We start from the raw sequence: 23,666 nt of genomic DNA on the forward strand, positions 1-23,666 counted from the left end.
GTTTAGTGATTAAATTCCTTAGCTTCAACGCTTGGCACCTGAAGGCATCATCACCAATCATGGAGTCACTAAAAGGAGCCAGACTGGAAGGAGTGCAAATAATATGGAGGGTTTGAAGTGCAATTTCAAGGTTACGAGGCCATAGAGGGATTTGAAAATAAGAATGGCAATTTTAGAATTCAGATTGTGCTATCAGAAGTCAACATAGGTCAGCGAGTACACAGAGTTGATGGGTGAGTGAGACTTGGTGCTTCTTTGTTCTTTGAAGCGTAGAGATTTTAGTTTAGACGGGCACCATGGTCGGCACAGGCTTGGAGCCGAAGGGCCTGTTCCTGTGCTGTACTTTTCTTTGTTCTAAGCACACTGCAAGACAATTTTGGATGTCTTCAGCTTTAAGAAGATTGGAATATGAGAGTAGCCAGAAATTCAACGATGATTAATGGTAAGAATTATAATTTAATCATTTATTATGTAGATTATGCCAGAATCCAAAATGAGATAGGGAGTGGGTGAGGAGGGCTGTAGGAGAACTCAATGAACATTTGCTTGGATATCTTCATATATTGCGATCCACGTGTTCTCTGCTCAGAAAACAGTTATTCCAAATCAGAAGAAAACGTCATGATGATGATAGTGACCTATGAAGGGCAGGTACTGTTGGATCACTGTTGGATTATGCTGTTAGCTTGTAGTCTGATTAAACAGAACGTAAAGCTGAAGGTCGCAAGTGATCAAAGTCACCGCAGCACTTTCGGAATTACTGTGTAATTTTGAGACAAGCATGGTGAAAATAATATTTTACCAAACCAACAAAAGTGTAGTGTAACAAAATAGTAATGTTTTAGCCTCTGGATTCCCAGCGTAAATGCACAATGACATAGGGACTAATATAATGCCCAACTTCTTAGCCAGAAGTAAAGACACGCTGGGTCAGAATAAGCCGTCATGAGACAGTGTAAAGGCATTGAAGCAAATTGATGGATACAACTAATTGTGAAAAGACTCATTTACTGGTGAGCATCAACCAAGATGTCAACTAATATAGCCTGTTTCCCTGTTAAATGGTACGTAAATAAGCAACTCATTCTGAAAACCACATCCCATCTCTGTGCACTGGCTGCAATGATCCGAATGTGTAATTTGAGGAATCAACCCTCAAAAGTTGGTACAAACTCAAATATTCAAAATCCACAAATGTGATGAAACACATTAAAAACACTTGGGAAAGCGCGGCCCAGCGGCGCAATGGTTAGCACTGTTCTGGCCCCGGGTCACTGCCCATGTGGAGTTTGCACATTCTCCCATGTCTGTGTGGGTCTCACCCCCACAATTTAGAGATGTGTGGGGTAGGTGGAATAGCCACGCTAAATTGCCCGTTTATTGGGGGAAAAAATGAAGTGAGTACTTAAAATTTATTGGGAAGAGATTTTGAAATTGTTCTGCATCAGGCCCCATATAAGTTATGTAGTTCCTTAAATCAAAGGTAATTACAATTACTGCATTCTTCACATCAAAACGCAAAATAGTCATGCTGGGATAGGAATCAGGGTAGCTCCAGGGGCAGATTTACAATTAAACATACCATGCCCGAGCACAGAGCCTTAATGGAAGGAAGATCCAAAATGCAGGTTCTCGGATTCATGTCACTCACAGCCAATAAGGTACAGATGTATATTGAAAACCTGTCCACAGTTGGAAAGTCAATCACTATTCCCAACTAAGCATAATTGAGGAGGTGGGACTTCTGATACATTGCAACTCTCAGTTCTGCACAGGCGTTATGGAGACATTCACAAGTCCAGAACTATATTACCCATGCTGCATGTGGCCAAGCATCTGCACAGTGAGGGGTGTCAGTATGACATCAAGGGGAGACCCATCCATGATGCCTAATGGGAGCACAGCAGGAATTGGCACCCAGCATTTAGGAGTTAGAATCAGCGTCAACAGCTGTCACGTGGGTGGGAGGTGCACACCTGTAAATCCCAGCTCACAGCAACAAAAACCAGAATAGCTGCATTTAACCCCCTCCATCCCATCGCCTCTCAGTCACTCCCCACCCCCCTCCCTCACACCCTGCCCACCCTCCTTTACCATCCCATTCTCCCTCTCAATTCCTGCCCACTCTCCTTCACCACCCCATTCTCCCTCTCCTCACTCCCTGCCCAACCTCCTTCATCACACTATTGCCGCTCCTTCACCCCATCAATCCCTTTCACCCACCCATGCCTCCCTCCTCACACCTTCTCCTACCCATGCCCCCCTCTTCCCAACCCCATTCCCCCTCCCTCACCCCATCTTGCATCACTCCCTCATTTACCCTCCATTTCCCTCATAAGGACACCCTCATTCACCACTCCATTTCCCTTCCTTTATCCAATCCATCTTTCACTCATCCATGCCCACTTTCTTCACACCTCACTCACCTTCACTTACCCATGCCCTCCTCCTTCCCAACCCCATTCTTCCTCCTTCACCCCATCCAGCCTTTTCACCCACCCATGTCCCCTCATTTATCCCCCCTTCACCTACCCCCACCTTCCCAACCCCACCCTTCACCGATCCATGCCCCACCTCCTTCATCCACTCATGCTCCCTTCCTTCACCTCATTTCCATGCCCCCTCTCTCACTTATCTACCCATGCCCCCCTCCTGCCGAAGACAACTTGCTGAAAGAACATGTTCACTTTTCAAGCATAAAGAAACGTTTCAAAAATAGAGATGGGGTGTGCTAGTTGATGAAAATAAGTTATAGAGAAGAAAAATAAAGTTCTTTGCCTAAATAGTCAGAACGTAGCCTCAAAATTAAATATTTTATAACCTAGATAGGCCACGGTTTGCCCACCACTGCTCTAAGTCTTTTATTTTTTTCTATTTTCATTCTTACCATTGAACAGAATCAGAGTACAGAAGAAAATAATTCATCAAGGAACCCAAACAAAACTGGAGTCAATGGGAATCAGGGGAAAACTCTCCACTGATTGGTGTCATACTCAGCAGAAAGGGAGATGTTTGTGGTTGTTGGAGGTCAATCATCTTTGCAGGAGTTCCTCAAGAATGCGTCCCAGGCCCAATAATTTTCAATTGCTTCATCATAACCTTCCCTCCATCGTCAGTTCAGAAGTGACTATACTGATGATTGCACAATATTCCCTCACCATTCACATCTCCTCAGATACTGAAGCAGTCTGTGTCCATATGCAACAAGACATGGACAACATTCAGGTGTGAGCTGATAAGTGATGTCAGAGTCATTCCTGTTTATTTTCTTATTCCAATTTTCTTTTATCCTATTTGGTTTTTTTTGGTCCGACAACCCATAATCAGAATGTGCCTTTAAGCAGAGGACTCAAGCTGATGCAGCCTGCTTGTCAGGACATTGTTCCAGGTTTTATATTTTGGAGAGGAGAAACCAGACGTGTTGGCACCGAGTGGATCTTAGGAATCAGCACAGGAAGAATTTGGTTTGATTGGTTGGCTGGCAGCAGGTGGGTTGGCCAGGGACAGTGTTCTGCCTGACAACAGTCAATGATTGGTTTCTGCGTGATGCTTTCTGAGAGAACTTGATAGAAGTGTTTAGTGACAAGGACAGTTTCGCTCTCTCTCACTGCTGAAGTAAAGAACTGCTTTATTGTTCTAAAACCAGTGAATGCCTGGCACATCTTTTCTGTAAACTTCAACTAATCCTGAAACTACAAAAACGATCTCAAGCCTAGAAGTAGGTACCAAAACGAAAGCCCGAACTCCAGAAAGACATTACACATTCCAGTGCATCCAATATCCTTTTATTTTTATTAACATTTTATTTACCTATCAATCATCCTTTCCCCTCTGTACTATTTGTCTGTGTGTGTGTCTCGAGATAGTGAAGGTAATTACTTGGAAAGGCACTTCAGATAGTCAGTTACATTTTTCTGCTAGTGTAATTATAATACTATACATAATAAAAGGTTATTTGTGTTAAAGATACAAACTTGGTGTCTGCAGTTCACTGGGTTCAGCCAAGAACGTCACGTATTTTAAAATAGCATCTAATCTCATTTGTGTTGCAACTCCCAGTCAAGTGAGGCAGGATTTGACTGCGCACCGTCCAGGGCGTTGTGACATGACAAGTAACATTCATGCCTCACAAGTGCCAGGCAATGACCATCCACCCTATTGGCACCCCATCCACCACCTTCAACATTTAGTCTCTCTGCTGCTACTGTGCATTGATAATGGTGTGTACCATCTCAAAGATGCACTGAGGCAACTCACCCAAGGCTCCTTCACCAGCACCTTCCAAATCCCAGACCTCTACCGTATGGAAGGACAAGGGCAGTAGTTGCATGGGATCACCACCTGCAAGTCCCATCCAAGTCACACATCACTATGACTTGGAACTATATCGCAGTTCCTTCAATGTTACTGGATCAAAATCCTTCCATTCCTTTTCTAATAGCACTGTGGGTGTATCTACACCAAATGGACTTCAGTAATTCAAGGTGGCAGCTTAGGACAATGAGCAGGACAATAAATAATGGCTTCGTCAGTAAATACTACATTCCATGAAATAATCTTTTTAAAAGCCCATTTTGCTGTGCCAAGTCTTTGAAAGAGCTAACCTGTCAGTCCCACCCCCCTGCTCTTTCCCCATAGCTCTGCACTTTTCCTTTTCAAGTACATATCCAATCTCTTTTGAAAGTTACTACTGAATCTGCTTTCACGTGTTCCAGATCACAATAAGTACTGCGCAGTATTTTTTCTCATCTGCCCTCTTCTTTCAAGAGATAGTAAGATTATTTTAAAACGTTAAATCAATCTTTCAATTTTCCTCCCAATGTACTAATTTACATCTTCTGAAGACTAATTTTTAATGCAAGAGCGAAGTGGTGAAAATGTCACATCTTTGTAATAGCACAGCTCATTAATGGGGACAGTGGACAGAAATAGCCATGGCCGCCTAACATGTTTTATTGAAAGAACTGTGTCATACAAAGCTATATCCTTTCCCTGTTACCAGTTTTATTCCCACTGGAAAAATCATATTTTGTTTCCATCTGCATACCGAAGGATGACTGTGGCTCATTATAGTGGCCAGAAACCACCTTCTATAAGTACTCAATGAATACAAATTGTGTAGATATCTATTGTTTAACAAACAATATTAAATTAACACATCCGCCAGGATTTTCCGCTCCCATTCACGCCCGTGGACAGGTGAAGAAAATATTGCAAGACGTCCAAAATCACGTTTTCCGACAATGTGAAAGCTTGCTGCGTTCATCCCCTTCCCACATCAGTGGTGGGACATGTTTCTCACCGTTTAAATCAGGAATTTCATTATAATACATGTGGAACTCATTCTCGGGCCCATACGCCACAGTCATACCCCTCCTGTCAAAAACTCCAGCCTCGGAGACACGATGTCAGAACGGCACAAATAATGACTGGCTTCAAAAGGCATGTACCAGTTAAGCACATCTCTGTGGTAAGCTTGGAGATGACCGCAGGCACTCGCAGAGCAACTCTGCATATTCAGGGGGTGCCATGGGTAGCACTCTAGGGAGGCTGGAGCAGCACTGGAAGGTTACCGGGAGACTTGGAGGAGACTGGTGGCAAGGGGAAAGCAGGTGGAAAAAGCAACCACAAGGTGCCAGTGGTTGTCTGTCAAGTGTGAAAAGCACCATTTCGAAGATGCCTTCTGCATTGCTAATGAGAAGGCATATTGGTGATGAGTACTCCATTGCAGCTGAGACTGTCCAGCTATAGGGCAGCACGGTGGCACAGTGCGTTAGCACTGCGGCCTCACGGCGCCGAGGTCCCAGGTTCGATTCCGGCTCTGGGTCACTGTCCGTGTGGAGTTTGCACATTCTCCCCATGTTTACGTGGGTTTCGTCCCAACAACCCAAAAGATGTGCAGGGTAGTTGGATTGGTCACGCTAAATTGCCCCTTAGTAGGAAAAAAAAATGAATTGGGTACTCTTTAAAAAAAAAAAATTTAATAAGAGACTGTCGTCAATTGACATGTCTGGCACCAAATTAGTCACGCAATTATGCCCAATCAAGCACCACTTTTGTACGTGAATGCCACTGATTACTCCTCAGCATTTTACCCTTGGCACGAACTTTGAAAATCCCTGACAACCAGGGTGTGCCTATACTGTTGGCTCATTGGCAAGCAACTATATACCATTTTGAGAGTTTGCAATGGCACACTGCCCAAGGAGTGTATTCCTAATCGCTGGCTGTGTGCTGAGGTGCGTACTGACAAGTGTTTCCCATAGATCAGGTTGAGTGCAAGGCCTTCGAAATAAAACTTTGGACAGTGCCTGGGACTGTGATGAGAACTCAGGATGCAGTAAAGCTGTGGCCACTCCGTCATGAGAGGTGGGGGAAGGGAGTTGTGGGACGTTGCCAAAGCAGAATGCAAAGAAAGAACTGGGCATCAATTTGGTGGCCAGGACAGGAGTCGGTGGACTTTCAGAGGCAGCACCAGACGATGAATGGACATGGAATGATCTTTGGAAGACAAATGTTAACCGTCAAATCTTTCTCTTTGATTCTGCAGTGAGGAAAATGGACGGAACATGGAACCTGATGATCTCACCGTCATTCTTCACACCTATTGGCAAGAGAGAAGACAATGTCTATGAAGGTGCCTGGCTGGCCAAAGGCAGAAGCAGAACTGTGAAGAGAAAGGGGTGGCAGAGCCTGCTCCGCAGAGGATGAACCCCAGAAAGCAGTCACTTGGATGTGCCTCACCAGACTCAGGATCTAACATACCTGCAGATGTCCGGGAACCAGTGTCGCCGAAGACTACACATGTCCAGGGAACTGGTTGGTCACATCTGCCTTCTTCAGCAGGATTTGGCACCACTCTGGGGACATCCACTACCAGTGTCACTGAAGGTTACAGCGACACTCAATTTTACACCAGTGACCCTTCCAGGGCTCCACAGATGACCTCTACAGGATTTCATAAGCTTCCGCACACAAATGCACCCCACTATCTTCGCAAGGGCACACAACTTTGTCCATTTCGATCTGGATCGAGCAAGTCAGGATGCAAGAGCGATTGGTTTTGCACAAAATCTCAGTTATCCAAAGGTGAGGGTGCCATCGACTACACTCATGTGACACTCAAGATTTCTGGGGCATCAAGCAGTGAATGCTTGAACCGCAAGGATCTACTCGCCGATGTTCAGCTGATCTGTGACCACACAAATCAGATATGCAGGTATGTTCTCGAGTCCCAGGAAGTGTGCATGATTCCTATATTTTGAGCCACTCTCAGATCCTTGACATGTTTCAGGGTCCAATAGGATGCAGGGTTAGCTACTCGAGGATAAGGGCGATCCTGTTGCCTGATGAAGCCTGAGCAAAGGCCAGAGTGAAGCTGAATCAAAATACAATAAGGTTCATGCTGCAACTCGCCCTTCGTGGCACAGATTATGGGGATGTTGAACATGAGGTTCCAGTGCCTGGACCAGTCTGGGGGAGCCCTGCAGTATAGCCCACAGAGTGTGCCATGCAGTATTGTCACCTGCTGTGCCCTGCACAATCTCAGACTGCAACATGGGGGAGGTAGGAACTGTCTGAGGAGGAGATGGAACAGCAGCACGTTTCTGCCATGGACTTTGAAGGGTCTGAGGCCGAGGAGGTCACTGCCACTAGATTTGTGGAGGGTGAGGGGATGATGAGGATATCTCGTGAGGACCTCCCATTATCTTCACACTGTTTCCGTGAGCATTGCTTTCCAGTCTGACTGAGGGGCCAACTTCACTTCAAAAGGTGCAGAGAGCACAATAACTGGAATGAGTGATGCTAGCCCTGTACGTTGTGGGAGACATCTAATTCCCCACGGGATACAGGCATGGCTGATGTGTTCAGTCACTCTGAAGGGATACCGCCAATGTGCTGGGAACCTTGCACAAAGCACATAAGAGGAAGCCCTGGACTGAGCCCTGACTGTGCAGGAATCAAGTTTTCAGGTCGGAATTACTGGATCACAACTCATCAGACCAAAGAGTCACAGAAAGGGTGCAATCAGTGGGAATTTATTTGCAACGGTGAATGTTAAGTACGTGTTTAACACCCGTGGCCATACTGTGCAACTAGAGCTTCTTAACCTTTCTAGCCCTGCAGCTACATCTTGGTGCATCCCCAACATCCCTATGTCTGGAGGTGGAGGCAGCCTGCTCTCTGCCACGCCCTGTTGTCTGTGATGACCTTGGCGAGCATCCTCCGACGGATCAACATCTGGGGAGTCCCACCTTTCAGAGTCCTGCTGTGTGGCAGTGTGATCCTCCTTCTTTTGTGGAGCTGAAGCAGTCAGAGGAAGAGGGGAATTGGATGGACGGGACACTCCCAGAGTTACCTGGTTTGATGGCCCCGGGATGTGCGCTAGCTGATCCTCCTCCTTATGGGTACTCAAAGGCCCCTTACGTCTCGCTTGATATAGAGGAGCAGCTGGAGTGACCTCAGGAAGCTCTGCCATCCTCTAGTATTGGCACTGATGAATCCTAGCAAGCGCCTGCACCATGGAATGGATGTCTTGCAGCAGTACAGCACCGAGGTCTTGCACCAAGCTCTCCAAGGCGGCTGCCACTATAGCGATGTTGACCTTATTGCATTGCAGTGTCAATACAATCGCATCAGACATAAGGTGGACAGACTCCTCCATGCAGTCTTTCAATCTGATGCGTGTATCAGACGTCCCTTCCCGACTTTCCCAGTTTGCCTTTGGAGCTTCAGCAACTGATTCCAGAGGCTCATCAGCTGATGGTAACTCAGCAGATTCCTGGCCTTCAGCATTCCGCCAAGTGCACCCTGGGGACGGCACTGTGGCTTCACAGTGCCAAGGTCCTGGGTTCTATTCCTGGCTTGGGTCACTGTCTATAAAGAGTCTGCACGTTCTCCCTGTGTCTGCGTTGGTTTCCCTTCGGGTGCTCCGGTTTCCTCCCATAAGTCCCGAAAGACGTGTTGTTAGGTAGTTTGGGCATTCTGAATTCTCCCTCTGTGTACCTGAACTGGCGCCAGATTATAGCGACCAGGGGCTTTTCACAGTAACTTCATTGCAGTGTTAATGTAAGCCTACTTGTGACAATAACGATTATTATTATGTCCCTGCCATGGATCTGAAAGTGTGCAGTGCTCACCAGATTGTGACCCTAAGGCTGGAACTAGGTTCCACTGAGATGTGTCTCTGCCTGCACTGGTGGAGTATGTGGGTGAGCGCCATGACGGTTCTTCTATTTCAGGTTCTGTAAATCCCTCCTCTATGCTGCTTTGGGGGCTGGAGTAGAGGACCTGGCTGGTGGACTCCTTTGGCTACATCCAAGATGTGCCTGCGAAAGAAAGGAGTTCATCAGTGCATGGCAAAGGTATTTGCATGGCAGCTTTGACAAAGGGTCATTTGAACTCAAAACGTTAGCTCTTTTCTCTCCCTACAGATGGTGCCAGAACTGCTGAGATTTTCCAGCATTTCTCTTTGGTTTCAGATTCCAGCATCCACAGTAATTTGCTTTTACCCAGTGCATGGCCGGCGCCTGAAAAACAGGAAACATGACTGACAGCATTGTAGCTTGATGGATGTTGCTGCGCTGGATCCTCACTTGGTTTATTGCCTTCAACTCATCATCGGCACAGCAGTTGTCGACGTTCTCCCCAGTCACCTGGGTGGCTCTGTCCTTGAAGTCCATGAGTATCTTCAGCTCTGGCATCCCTCCGCCAGTCTGTGGTCTGACCCTCTTGTTGTGGGTCAATATTTCCTACACGGAGACAGATAGAGTGTTTAAGCAGGATGTGTGCCAGGACAGATAAGGATGCCTGGCATGTGTGGATGGTGAGTGGGACAAGCAAAATGATGAGGACAGGGGAGTTGAAAATGTGTGTGGGAAAGCAAGTGGAGGTATCCATTGAGGCTGGCAGTGAGTGAGATCCCTGTGGATGTATGATAGGTGTGTGACTGTGAGAATGATGAGTGACTTACCTTGGCAGAATGGAAATCATTCATCCTCTCCCCGCACTGGATGGCTGTCCTCTTCTGCAGGGTACTGGGTCTGACCACTGCTGCTACCGCCTCTCATGCTGGCTTTGTCACCTTGCTGCGAGGTTTCCATACTGAGCGTGGGCAGATGGTATAGCGGCAGGCCTCAATAGCATCAAGGAGTCTCTCTCGGGAGGCGGAGAACTTCAGGGCAGATTCCTGGCAGAGGTCACTTCCCAGTGACCTGCAAAGGCTGGCAGCTGTGTGCTGGGGGAGACTTTAAATATGATGCTCTGATGATTGCAGTGCTGAGGTGATAGTGAGGCGGGTGAATTAGAGACCTCCCAGCCAGCAATATTGTGTGGAACCTGTGGATAAAACATTTTGGCACGAGGTGCTGCACTGTATGGCAAGTGAAGCCACCATTGCAGCTGGTGGGCTCAAAGCCACTTTTCACACTAGCCATCTGCCTTTGCTGATTTCTGAGAAAATCTTGCCCATTGAAAAATCTAATCTGTTATCTGAATGGATCTCACCCCCCACAACCCAAAGATGTGGAGGATAGGTGGATTAGCCACGCTAAATTGCCACTTAATTGAAAAACTTTTTTAAAAATGAAAAAGCGAATAGCATCCTTTCCACTATTCCAAAGTGTTCACAGATCATTGTTATTCCACTTGCATAGAATGAACCCAGCCTGTCAAATATGAATCATAAAATGGCATGGTGTAATGAACAAGTTAAACTTTTAACCACATTATTCAAATTGTCAATAATGAAAAGTACAGAATACAGACGACACTGATAGAGCAATTAAAGAGAAGACCAGTGTTTGTGCTCAACCATTTCAAATCGAATGTGAAACAATTTTGAAGTAGAAAAAAGTTCATCCCTCACTGTAATAAGAAAACAGCAGCTCTGTCCACAAGCAAATAAGCAATTTCACTGAGACCTATGCCTTGCCATCTAAAGTGCTTTAAACTTATACTTCAAAATAAGTTACAAAATAAAAGTGATTATAAAATCTGTATTTAAAACACAGGGCCAATTTAAGCAGATTAAAGCACTGTGTCATCCAAACAATTAATTTACAGGGCACTTCACTTAGCAATGTGATATAATCAGAATTTATTAGAGGAATGCCAGAGGGAAAATAATTTCTGCCACTACACCACCATGACCCAATAACAATTTTATTTGTCATAGAGCCATTGCATTTTGAACAACACCCAAAACACACATTAAATTTATAAGAGAAAAGTGTACAAAGCTGTATTCATTTTTTGTTATTTAATAAGCTGTTTGTGACCTTTTCATTAATTGAGTGTCAACTGAAATGTATTGGACCATTACATTTTTTAGATTAACCATTCTATTGTACCATATATGATTTTAGCCTTCAACAAGAGATTCCAACAATACCATCAACCTAATTCACTCATTCCATTAAAAAAGAAAATGCTTTATTGATTTGTTGTAAAAGAGGGATTATATTTTCAATTAGATATGCAAATAAATTCAACATTTTTGCTTATAAAGAGCATAGGCCCAATCCTACAAATTTCCAATTAGGATCTTCCTTGCATACATGCAGTGCCTCAAATTTTCTAGCACACCACATGATATACAACACAAGCCTGAATAACTGCTCCCACATTTATTCAGATTATTCTGACATTAAAATATAGTTGCAAGCATCTTTTGCCTCCATTCATTACATACCAAATGTGTGAAAAATTGAGAAACAGTTCTGGCTAAATGAGGACCACTTGAACAACGATGAATAAAAGTAGCTTCCAAGTTAACTCCTGAATTAATAAAATGGCTCAACGTTGGATAAACCCGGCTGTTCGCATTATGCTATCATGGAGTGAGAAGGATAAACCCGGCTGTTCGCATTATGCTATCATGGAGTGAGAAGATGCAATCTCACACTCAAGATCCAAGGGTTGGTGCCCAGCATTTCATACTGAGAGAAAGTCAGGATGACAGTCACCTCAGGGGAATGTCATACACCTTCTTGCAGCCAGGTTTAGAATAGCATCGGCAAGAGGCTGGCTATAATTAATATGCCATAGTATGTTTCTCTGTGACGTAGCTAGAAATTAGAGAGAGAAAAGAAACTGGTGTTGCTTTACAGGAAACATTATATATATATTATATTTATGGTATTAAATAAATTGTCCAGAAATTGTTGAAAGGCAGCTGTGTGTAAGAATTAGTCACATCACCTTGTTCATCTGTTTACTATTGATTGTACTTCACACAATAAATCAGCTAAAAAAAAGACAATAATATTCCACAATACGACAGGTTAACCTGGTTTGTGCAGAAGTTTTTACTTTATTAACAATTTTTAAAAGTCAAACATTTGTTTGGAATATGTCTCCCAAGGCTAAAATATTAATGTGCTAATCACAACTTGCAATTATATAGTTCCATTAAGGTAGAAAAACATTGAAAGGCACTTTACAGAGGTTTAATCAAAGAGGAATTGATACAGAAAGAGATATTGAGATGGGTGACCAAAAGCTTCAACATAGTAGGTTTTAAGGAGGGGGCGTTAAAAGGCGACAGAGTAAATTAGGGTGGGTATACTGCCTAAACTGCTAAAGGCATGCTCACCAATGGTGTGGCGAAGAGAGTGGGGGATGCACAAAGGCCAAAAGAAAGAAGCATTCCGGGGAGGTTCTAGAGATGGAGGAGGTTATGGGGTTGTAGGTGTCAGGGGTCAAGGCAATGAATGGATTTAAACACGAGGATATGAACTTTACATTGGAGGCATTAGAGGACAGAGACTCTATGTAGGTCAGCAAGGACAGTATTGACACACAAGCAAGATTTTGTATGGGATACGAGTGCAAAGGTGAGCTTTGAATAAGCTGAAGTTTCCAGAGCATTCAGATTGGAGATCAGCCAAGGAAGCACTGAAACAGTCAAGCCTAGAAGTGGCAGAAGCATGGTCGAGGGTTTCAGCAACAGATATGCTGAAGTGGGAGATGGTTGACTAAGCACTGTGGGTTTATCTGCATCGGTTCAAAAAAGCGACTCAGCAATGCTTTCTCAAGGTCAATTAGGGAGGGCAATAAATGTGAGTCGTGCCAGTGATGCTCACATTCCATGAAATAAAAATGGCCTCATTATGTTCTATTCCTCAGAAATAAACTTCAATACTTTATCTGCAATAATAATGATCTTTTTAGTAATTAATGTATCAGTATTCCCATATCTCAATGTTATTTTACCCTATGCACTTCTTTGTCTTCTATGAAATAAGTAGCCTTTTTATCCCTCCAAATCTTAAATGAACCATCTCACAATTCATTATATTGAATTTTATTTGTCATTTCTCCATCCACTCTGCAAGCTTCTTTATGTTCTCTTATATTTGAGTGCAGTCTTCGTATTATTAGCTACGCATCCAATTTGGCATTATCTGCAAATTCCAGTACTGTACCTTTAGTTTCTGAAACATATAATTTATTTATAGGATAAACACTAGTGATCCCAGCAAAGATCGCAATTCAACCTTTTAGCACTCAAAGGAACTTCCCATAACTTCTATCTTTTTATAGCTGTTTCTCAATTCATGTAATCCCTGCAGTGCAGAAGGAGGCTATTCGGCCCATCAATTCTGAAAGAACGCCCTGCCTAGGCCCATTCCCCCACCCTATCCAGTCACCCCATCTAAACTGCACATCTTTCGATTGTGGGAGGAAACCAGAACACCCAGAGGAAACCCACGCAGACATGGGGAGAACGTGCAAACTACAGGCAGACAGTCACCCAAGGCGGGAATTGAACACGGATCCCTGGTGCTGTGAGGTAGCAGTACTAACCAGTGTACCATCATGTCTCCCATTCTATCTTGTCCTCACTCCACACATCTTGACCGTTGTCATGAGTCAAAGCCTTCTGAAAATTCATATATAGTACATTAATTGCACTGCCCGAAAGGAAAACATGCAGTAAATAAATACTCAGCAATCTGTCTGCATCGGTTTTCTATCTCCAGACCTGCTAAGCACTTCCAGCACTTTGTTTTTAATTTCAGGTTTCAAGCATTCACAGTGTTCTGCTTTTCCATTCCATTACCATTTCTACTGTTATTTCTTCAAAGAATTCAGCAACTTTGGTTAAATGTGATCATTTAGGAAGCCAGGCTGACCATTTTATTTCACTTTCCATCCCTGATGTTTTGTTACCTGATTTTTTTTGGCAAAGATTCCAGCATGTTCTTCACTATTGACATTAGGCTAAATTAGTTCCTTGCATTAGTTATATTCCTTGATGAAGAAAGGGATTACATTTGCTGTTGCCAGCCCCAATGACTCAGTTCCATTCTGTCCCCCTCCATTATTCCTCACAGTACAAGCTGCAACCACTCCATACTCACCTACTTTCTCTCACTCCTAATAAGTGATCCTTAGTTTGAGCTCAAGCTCAGATTATGAAACACGCGTCCCCAAATCTGACTTACTCGCCACCGCAAAATAAATATCTCCAGAGTGCTAAATGAGAATGAGTGATGCAGAATCTCTTAACAGACTATCAAATGTTGTCCCAAACTTCACTAACTGTAAAATATGCTGCAACAATAAATGCCATGAAGACAGTATTATTAATATAGTATAATTATAGAACTCACATAGTAACAAAGAACTTTAAAAATTCTGACAACGGTTATGGTCCGAAAAAATAATCTACCGTTAATTTGTCATATTTGTTCAAAAGGAACATAATAAATTGAGATGTTCTAATGCAATTCATAATTCAGCAACGTCTGTCTAAAAAAAACATAAAAAATAACACGGACACCCTATATTGGTGAATAAAAAACTGTGCAGGTGCGATTCTCAAAACACTTTGAAGATTAACAGTATTACAAAAGTGCATGTCTATGGTTTTTATCCTAGTCCTAAATGTACAACATAAAAGGTGAGACCAGAGAGCGGACATCAAGCACAAGTGAGAAAGGTGAGGAAAGTGTGTTCAGGATAGACAGCATAGTCAAACAGGCTTCTGAAAGTTAAACGGTGAATGGCAGAGGTATTAAGGGGCTCCCAGAAAGGGGTGCCCAGTGGCAAAACAGAGAATGAGGAATTGAAAGGGTCAAAGGTAAATGAGATGCGTATAGTTGCAGCAGTTGCAAGGCAGGATGAGGTAATATCATGAGAAGATTTAAGGCAAGAATGAGAAACCAAATAAATTCATTGGGTTACAAGAGTCTATGGATCTTAACAAGGGCAAGAACAAATGGGGACTAGATTTCTATTTTGCAAGAGGGGACAGCAGCATTAGCATTCTTAATGGGTCTATGAGTTTGTGGAAAGTTTTTTTTAATTTATTCTTTCACAGGATGTGAGCATCGATGGCTGGATGATCATTTGTTGCCCTTCCCCATTGCCTCTTGAGAAGGTGGTGCTGAGCCACTTTCTTGAACTGCTGAAGTTCATGAACAGGGCATATTCCTGCACTTTTTTTACATTGCCTGGTAGACGCCAGTGTTGTCACAGGCTAGCGACACAGCTAGTTCAAGAGCACAAGTCTTCAGTACGATTGCTGGAATATTAATAGGGCCCAGAGTCTTTGCAGCATCAAATGTCTTCAGTAATTTCTTGATATCACATGGAGTGAGTCAGATTGGTTGAAGACTGGCTTCTGTAATGCTGGGGCCAGGGAAGGAGATCGAGATGGACCATTCACTTGACACTTCTGGCTGAAGTTGTTTGCAAACGCTTCAGCCTTTTTCTTTTCCATAAATGGGGGTATTTTTGGTTATTGTTAGTCAGTTGTTTAATTAGCCACCACCATTCACGTCCAGATACAGCAGAACTGCAGAGCATAGGTCTGATCTATTGGTTATTGGATCATTTGTCTATCTATCAAGTGGTACTTCCAATGTCGGGCATGCATACAAGCACTGTGTTGTGGCTTCACCAGGTTGGTACCTCATTTTTGGCTATGCCTGGTGCTGCTCCTGGTATGCCCCCTGCATTCTTCTTTGAATCATGGAGGCTAGTAAAGGTGTTAAATAAATTTAACTCCAAACATAGAAAGCGTGAATTAATTCGTATTGCAGCAGAAATCTAGAGACACACTATATTCTGCAGACAAAGGACAGCATTAATCATGAATTAGAAACAATATCAACGAAGCAAGCAGGTCTCAAAGTCCACCTGTACAGCAAAATGTATAACTGTGGGATTTAGCTTCAGACGGCAGTCTGGAGTCAACAAAAGGGACCCATATGCATTTGTGGGAGCTGAGGATAATGGCTTTGATTTTGTCCATAGTAAATGAAGATGCTTCAAATAACTCCAGCTATGTCAGGCAGGGAACTGTTGAGTGCAGCAATAATCTTCGAGTCAAATTAATGTAATTTAGTTCCTTTCCAAAGTAAAATTGAACTGCTGCATTTCTGAGTAACATTCAGCAATAAGTAGTGTCTTACTTTCTTTAAATTATTTATTGAAAACTGTTCAAATATTATTTACCCAGAGTACATTTGTGTCTCTTTTCTACCCTCAGTGTGACTTCCAACTGGTGTTCAACATGGACGGGTACTGATTCATCAACTGAGGAAGGGTTGTAAGTGGTAAACAGCAGATTTCCTTGGGAACAATTGATCCAATGCCATCAGATATGTTGGGATCCCTCAGTCAATTTGAGGACTTCCAGGGCCACTCTATCCTAACTGTATTACACTGTGCCAACACCTCTGATGGTCCTGCCGTTCTATTGGGCAGGATATATGTAAGATGATGATTGAGCAGTTGGGATGTTGGCTAAAAGATAAGAACTTGTGATAATGTCAATGTCAGGCTGCTGTCTAACCAGTCTGTGAGATAGCTTTCCCAATTCCAGCATAAGTCCCCAGATGTTAGATTGGAGGATTTTGCAAGGTTGACTAGCCCGGCTGTGCCTTTAACAAGTCCACATCTACGTCACTGCCAGATGGTCCATTCAGTTTCATTCTTATTATGGTTTCTTGTTTCTGTTTGGTGCAATTAAATGGCTTCTACGTCCACATTTTTGACACTCTACTTTCTGATAACCAAAAATTCAACTTCAGTGAAAATTACAAACCGCTAATTATTAATATTTTAGAATAAATGACAAAGGATCTCTTTGCCAGATAAACACTCTAAATATCATTACAGAAAAGCATGTTACTGGCAAATGAAAATCTGATTTACATGAAGAATCGCTGAAGCGTTATGATCCTCAAAAAAAAAGCCTGGACCGAGAACCAGCACAACTGTCAAAATATTTTCACATCAGTAACATGCAAAACATAGCTAATACAAGGTCAATTCTGGAGTTAAAAGTTAAATATAAAATATCCCGTTGTCACCACTTCTTTGTAAAAATAAACTGCTGGCATTAAAATATTCAGGCAAAGAGCAGAGATTGAGACATAATGGCCGAGGTGTGCAATGGGCCACGACAATGCTACCATTTAACAGACCTTAGATTTTATTTTCCACTATGAAAATGTGATCGTATTTCCAATTATTTTTTCATTTATTAATAGGAAACAGTAGAGAGGGCAGTAACAAAGGAGAGCAGCCTTTAGAAATCACAGCTCTCTGATTAAGTCCCATACCTACATAAACACACTGTTGTGGACAGGAGAGTTTAATTTAAAACAGCCCAGATTTCTCCCCTCACCACCCAACCACAAACAGAAAGGTGTTTTGATTTTTCATTTCTTCCTTAGAAGTGGTGGTGTATTTTCCCCAACCTTGTAGTTTTAGAGTGATCCAATTATCTATTAATAACCCCACAGCAAACTCAAGATAGGGTCAAATCAGAGGGTTAGTTTATTTTAAACACAATAAAAATGGGGAGGGGTGTCGCTACGGAGCCCCAATCACACAATAAAATAGGGATAAGCGAAAGAAAGAGATGCTGGGCAACGGCGACAAAAAAAAAAAAGAGTCCAGCATCCTACTTCCAACCGTGTATTCCTTCAGAGAGGTTAGCATGTTGAAGCTGTCCACTTTTCCAGCAGCGATGACTTCCATGATATGAGAAGCACACAAAGAGCTACAGTTATGCTGCTGTTTTGTTGATGGAAGATCAACGGCAATATCACAGGTTCTAGCAGCTTTTTATTTATTGGGTGGGGAGGCTCTTGTGACATAACCTCCACTTCTTCCCCTTGGTTTGGATGAAGGATGTATATTCCTGGTCTGGATTTTGGAGATGGTTAAACATTAACCAAGGTTTCAAAGTCCCATAATGGATGGGACCCAGTCTCACATGGATAAGTGAATTAAGAACCCACTTAGCCATGCTGACACTGGATCAATCAGCCACCCAGCATCTATCGGCCTCGCCAAAGAAACCCCAGCCAAGCACTGTTCAGAACTGGTCCCCACCAACGGGGACCAGGCGGAATGGTACCTGGGGGAGTCTCCCAGGTGATCGGAGGCCTCCAGAGTGGTCAGCCTCCAGGCAGGGTAATACCCTGGCACTGCTGGTGCCACCTGGGCATCTTGCCACTGCCAACCTGTCACCGTGACTGTGCCAGGTGGACACCTTGGCAGTGCCACCCAGGTGCCAGTCTGGCACTGCCAAGGTGTCCCAAGTGGCACTGCCAGGCTGGCAAGATCAATGTCAGGCTCCAGGCTGGCAGTGCTAAGTTGCCAAGCTGATATTGAGCCCATGCCAGGGATCAGGCCCGTGAGTGCTCTGCCAGTATGTGATGGAGGAGCTCGAGGACTCCCCAACAGGTGGGTTGGGGCGTTGAGAGGATCCAGGGGTTGAGAGATCGAGGCGCTATGTAAAAATGGCATCCTGATCTCCTGCGACAGGAAATGTCGCAAAGTGCAGCCTCAGAGAGCGTTCTCCACCGGGGCACAAAGACAAGGCAAAGTGCTGTTAGATAGCAGGGTCGTTCCCGGCGCTACCATCGTCGGGAATGGCCCCACTAGTCCCACCCAGAATGCGCTTTGTTTTATTTTGGTTAGATTGCATCCTTTAAGTCTATCACATGGGCTTTGTATGTCATTTGTGATGCAATAGATATTAGGGATGGCCAGCATTCAAAAATATAATAATCTGCATTAATCTTGTGATTAAAAGTTGCAATTTAACTTTTTCCAGTTACTCCTTCATTTACTAATACTGTAGTTAGAAATAATACCGCATGAATTAAAAAAAATTCTGTTCCAACTTTTTATATGTATAAAACAAACTTGAAAAAGATGGTTGCAGTAATTATATCCATTAAATGTGTAATTAAAATCATGATTAACAAATTACAATTTTTAATCACGAGATTAATGCTGATTAATTTTTTTTCAAATCACTTGACAGCCCTAATATTCATTACATCACAAATGGCATTTGTCAAGACCCATGTGATATATATATATTGGTATTATTATATTGATGCCAGCACTTGGCGAGTTATGACCTCCAAAGACTTCTCTCCCTTATTATTGTCCTTTCTACCATTGATTCGGTTGCCTGTCCAACTGGAAAAGGTCCAAGCATCCATAACTCCAATAGGATCCATAAATAGTCAGATCCTGACCCTTGGAGCATAGAGTTTGCCTCTCTTACGTTACAATGTGGCACACAGGTCAGAAATACATGATGAACAAAGAAGTTAAATGCGAGTAGGCCTGACTGCTCAACACGTCTGTACAAAGTTTGCTTCCATATATAAATATGCATACTTATATAAATATTCTAGAGGTGCTTGGGCAAGGTACACAAGGATGGAATCTCTACAGTGCCTGTTCCACACCAATGTTCTTCAACCATGAGTTAAAGAGGGTCAGCAGATCAGTGAACCATGATTTGCATCACAAACAAGTACATCGTTTGATGGGCTCACATACAATTTACTGCATGCATGCTACAATTTAGTGCATGCATGCTGTAAAGCAATCGTTTGATGGGAAGCTGGCATATTATTTTCTTCTTTCGTACAGGAGAAGACACCAAATTATACCATTTTCATCACAGTCCAATTTAGACCGGCTAACTCAGTAGAAGACAGAAATTAGACCAATAACTTCCTGCCCTGACCATGCTAACCTGGACAGTGATTTACCACACTATGCGACAAAGAGGGTTTGCAAAGATTTTCTAACATGCAGTTTTTGTTATTTTTCAAGCTTTAAGGCACATCTTTAAAAATATTAAGTTTGACTATTTGATGAATGGTGTACAGTTTGGGTTTAATAGGCTATTTTCCCACAAGATTGAATGCTGAAGAGTAACCAGGAGTAATGGGATTCACAGTAACCTTTGTAACTGTTACAAATAGTCCTAACAAAATGTAGCGCTATACATACTTCAGTCATACTAATTGTACAAATGCTTTCCTGTTCTAAGCAAGTAAAACAGGCATTAGTAATGATATTCAACAGTCACATTTATCATTACACAATCTCTCATGATCTCACATTCATTTGTACGTTCTCGACAATAATGCTTGCACTTGTATAGCTCCTGAAACATAGAAAAACTTCTCAAAATGTTCCAGAGATGCAAAATCAGTCCGAAACTGAGTCTGAACACAAGATGGGTGATTGAAAGTTCTTGTCAAACTAGATTTTAAGAGGAGCCTTAAAAGAGCAGAGGGAGGTGGAGAGAGATTAGGAAGGAAAATCTAGAGCTGAGGGCCTAGACAGCTGAAAGCACAATCAAAAGATCCAAGCTGGCCATGCCCTATTTTATCAATTAACCAACCTAACCTAACAGCAGCTCAAAGACACACAAGGGTTTTGCACCTTGTCAAAAACACACAACAGGAGTTGTACTGCTAGTGACATAAAATTAACCAAGGTTATACCTCCTGTTTCTCAGTGTATTCACTGCAAAATTGAAACAATTGAGATTCCCAACAGTAGCTTTCTGATGAATTGTATTTTCTTGCAACAAATTTGCAAAATTCCTGTATAAAATGCCAGTCGATTTCGCAAGTAAATCTGCAACAGCAGCACATCATCCACCAGCTCATATGCCTCTAACTCTGTCCCATCCAACCTTACTTTAGGGCCTACTTTACATGTAGTGTATGATTCTAAATACTATTTCCAAAAAGTACTTTAAAATTCTAAAATAAAAAGATCAAGGTATGTATAAAAACATACACTCTAACAAAGACTTTTCTGTTGCCTTGTAAATCAGAGAAAAATGTATTGGATTGACCTAAACAGAGAATAAAGGTGATACCCTGTTTTTTTTTATACCCTGACACTGGCACACTACTTCAGTGTAATTGGGATAAAATCACCAACGGGAGTTAGTGCTTCAAATATAGCTCTAAGCAGGAAGAGCATGTTAGGTCAGAATTTCCTGTGGCAGCATACTTATGCTTTGGATGTAACTTTTCTTGGCAGGTTTAATGTGCAATTAGTGGACAAATACATCAAATTCCTGAATGAAAGTTGGGGAAAGTTGGGGGAGCACTTAGACAGCAACCTTTGGATATTTGCATTTAAGCGCACATATGCTCCTCGCCTCCAGTTGCTGTACTATTTACATATGCAGAGACTGTTGTCACTCTTACCAATATTCTGTCCCCAAATTGTAATTTACCACCTGTGTTCATCAGTCAAGATAATTTTCTGCATCTAATACTGGAATAACGTGGCTAAATAAATTTTGCATTTAGCTCTTAATTTTGTACATAATTTATTGCAGAAATCAGATTTAACATATTGGCATCAGACTTGACAATATTTTATATTTACTAGCTAGTTAACTTTATAACCAATAGAAATAAAACTATGAATTCCAATGACCTTGGGATCAGGCATAAGGAAAGTCTATTAGTTCAGAACTCCACCTGTCCAAGTCCTGATTTAAGTATCCTCAAAAGGGTCTCAGGTTTTTAAGGATGAATAGCATTCAGGGTGAGTGGGTGATTGATGGTCAAGTTGCTCTGGATCAACTACAGGGGAATGCTGGGCATCTCACTGTGTGGATGCCAGGCCCTTGGATGATGACCTTCAGCTTCTCTTGTTCAGCTTCGCTCCTGCCTGTCCACTTTAGTAGCCTGTGGATTCAGCTGTTCAAACCCAGGGTCAGTAGTGAGGATGATTGGCAGGGGATTGGGGTGTCTGGCCTATTTAGGGGACTTCGGTTCGGTGTCCAGCTCAGGTGCAAGCACACCCAAGGGTGTTCCAACTTCTGTTTCTAGGTACTCTTGATTGGCACGGCAACAGGCAGGCATTTAGCTCCTGAACTTGGACCAGCCTTTCTGAGCCCAGATGATAGGAAGATAGTCTTCTGGAAGGACTTTCTCCTGCATCCATCCTGGGCAGGGCTCCAGTGCTGTAGCCTGGTGGGTTGTTATGGATCATTTAACATACGGTGAGTATCTGGTCAGCTTGCTATTCTGCATTAAAGTGGTTGAGCATGAAATCCAACCTGTTTGGGGTCACTCTGCTGGCCAGTTGCATGGTGCACTCTCTATCTTTTGGGACATTACAGCCCTCAGCTAGATGGTCAACTTTTAATGTACTTCCTGATGGCTTTTCAACTAAATGAGGCACTTGCTGGGCATTTTGGGAATTTTTCTGGTCTCCATTTAAATTTGCGATGAAGCTTCTGCCCAGGCCAATTAATAGCTTTCTAACTGGGAGCTTCTTGCTCCTAACTTGTTCCATGTGCCTGGAACACTTCTGTACTCAATTGGAGGTGCGGCTCCAGCCACAGTCCCTCGTGGATTTTCAACTGGGTGAGGCATCTTACTCCCTATTTGCATGCTGGATTGAGGACTCCCTTTGGCCCCCAATGATGTTGGAACAAACGCTTTTGCTAGCTATACTTCCGGCAACACCTTAACCTTTTTCCTTTCCTTGTTTAAAAGCTTGTTTTCCTTCAGGCTCTTCAATTACATGGGACAGCTCCCTCACTATCTCTTTCCCTGCTCTGGGAAGTCTCCGGTCCCTATTTAGTTCTGAGATACTCTGGGAAACTATTTTATATTCTGGACCTCTAACTTTACTGGCCTGGCTTCATTCCATCAGCCCTCGCTCAACGTTTACAGGTACTGCTTCACCATTTTGGATTTCTTTTCTTTTGCTGGCTAATACCTTACTGCCAGCCAAATTGCTCCCGAGGAGGAGAGTTTTTCCTGCTAATGATAGTTTAGAGACAATTCCTACTTGTGAAAAAAGGTCACTCTTTAGGTGGGTGGCAAACACAGATCCTCTTCCGACTGCACTGATCAGTGCTTTTAAGGATTAAATGGCCTTTATCCTGGAACACTGCAATGGACTTGCTCACATTTTGGGACGGGCACAGAGACACTGGCCAGGATTCTCCGCTACCCAGCGGGGTGGGCCGTACCGGCGCCAAGGAGTGGCGTGAACCCCTCTGGCGTTGGGCCGCCCAGAAGGCGAGGAATCCTCCGCACCTTCAGGGGCTAGGGCAGTGGCGGCAGGGTTGGCCCCGTGCCAGCTGGCGCCAAAGGACTTGGCGCCATGCCAACCGGCAATGAAGGGCCTCCGCCAGCCGGAGCGAGTTGGCGCATGCACGGGAGCCCAGTATGTACTGGCGTCATCTCAGCACATGTGCAGGGGGGTTCTTCTCTGCGCCGGCCATGGCTGACTGTTACACCGGCCGGCGCGGAGGGATAGAGTGCCCCCCCGAAAACGGACAGCCACTCGGCGCATCGCGGGGCAGAGAATCGCTGGAGGGCCACTGCCAACGGCCCCCACCG

General features: G+C 43.4%; 1 protein-coding gene across 2 annotated transcripts in view; it reads right to left on the minus strand.

The window, feature by feature from the left end:
• suclg2 (succinate-CoA ligase GDP-forming subunit beta) overlaps positions 1-23,666 on the minus strand; it is a 473,504-nt gene that overhangs the window by 429,250 nt on the left and 20,588 nt on the right. Inside the window, exon 2 of one of the 2 annotated variants that reach the window (XM_038810601.1) lies at positions 13,428-13,436. The exons of the other annotated variant lie outside the window; for it this stretch is intronic. Coding sequence (XP_038666529.1) covers positions 13,428-13,436 — 9 coding nt within the window. The remainder of the gene's footprint in view (positions 1-13,427; positions 13,437-23,666) is intronic. 2 annotated transcript variants of the gene reach the window in all.

The sequence above is a fragment of the Scyliorhinus canicula genome, chromosome 11, assembly GCF_902713615.1.
Source record: "Scyliorhinus canicula chromosome 11, sScyCan1.1, whole genome shotgun sequence".
NCBI classification, from domain to species: domain Eukaryota; kingdom Metazoa; phylum Chordata; class Chondrichthyes; order Carcharhiniformes; family Scyliorhinidae; genus Scyliorhinus; species Scyliorhinus canicula.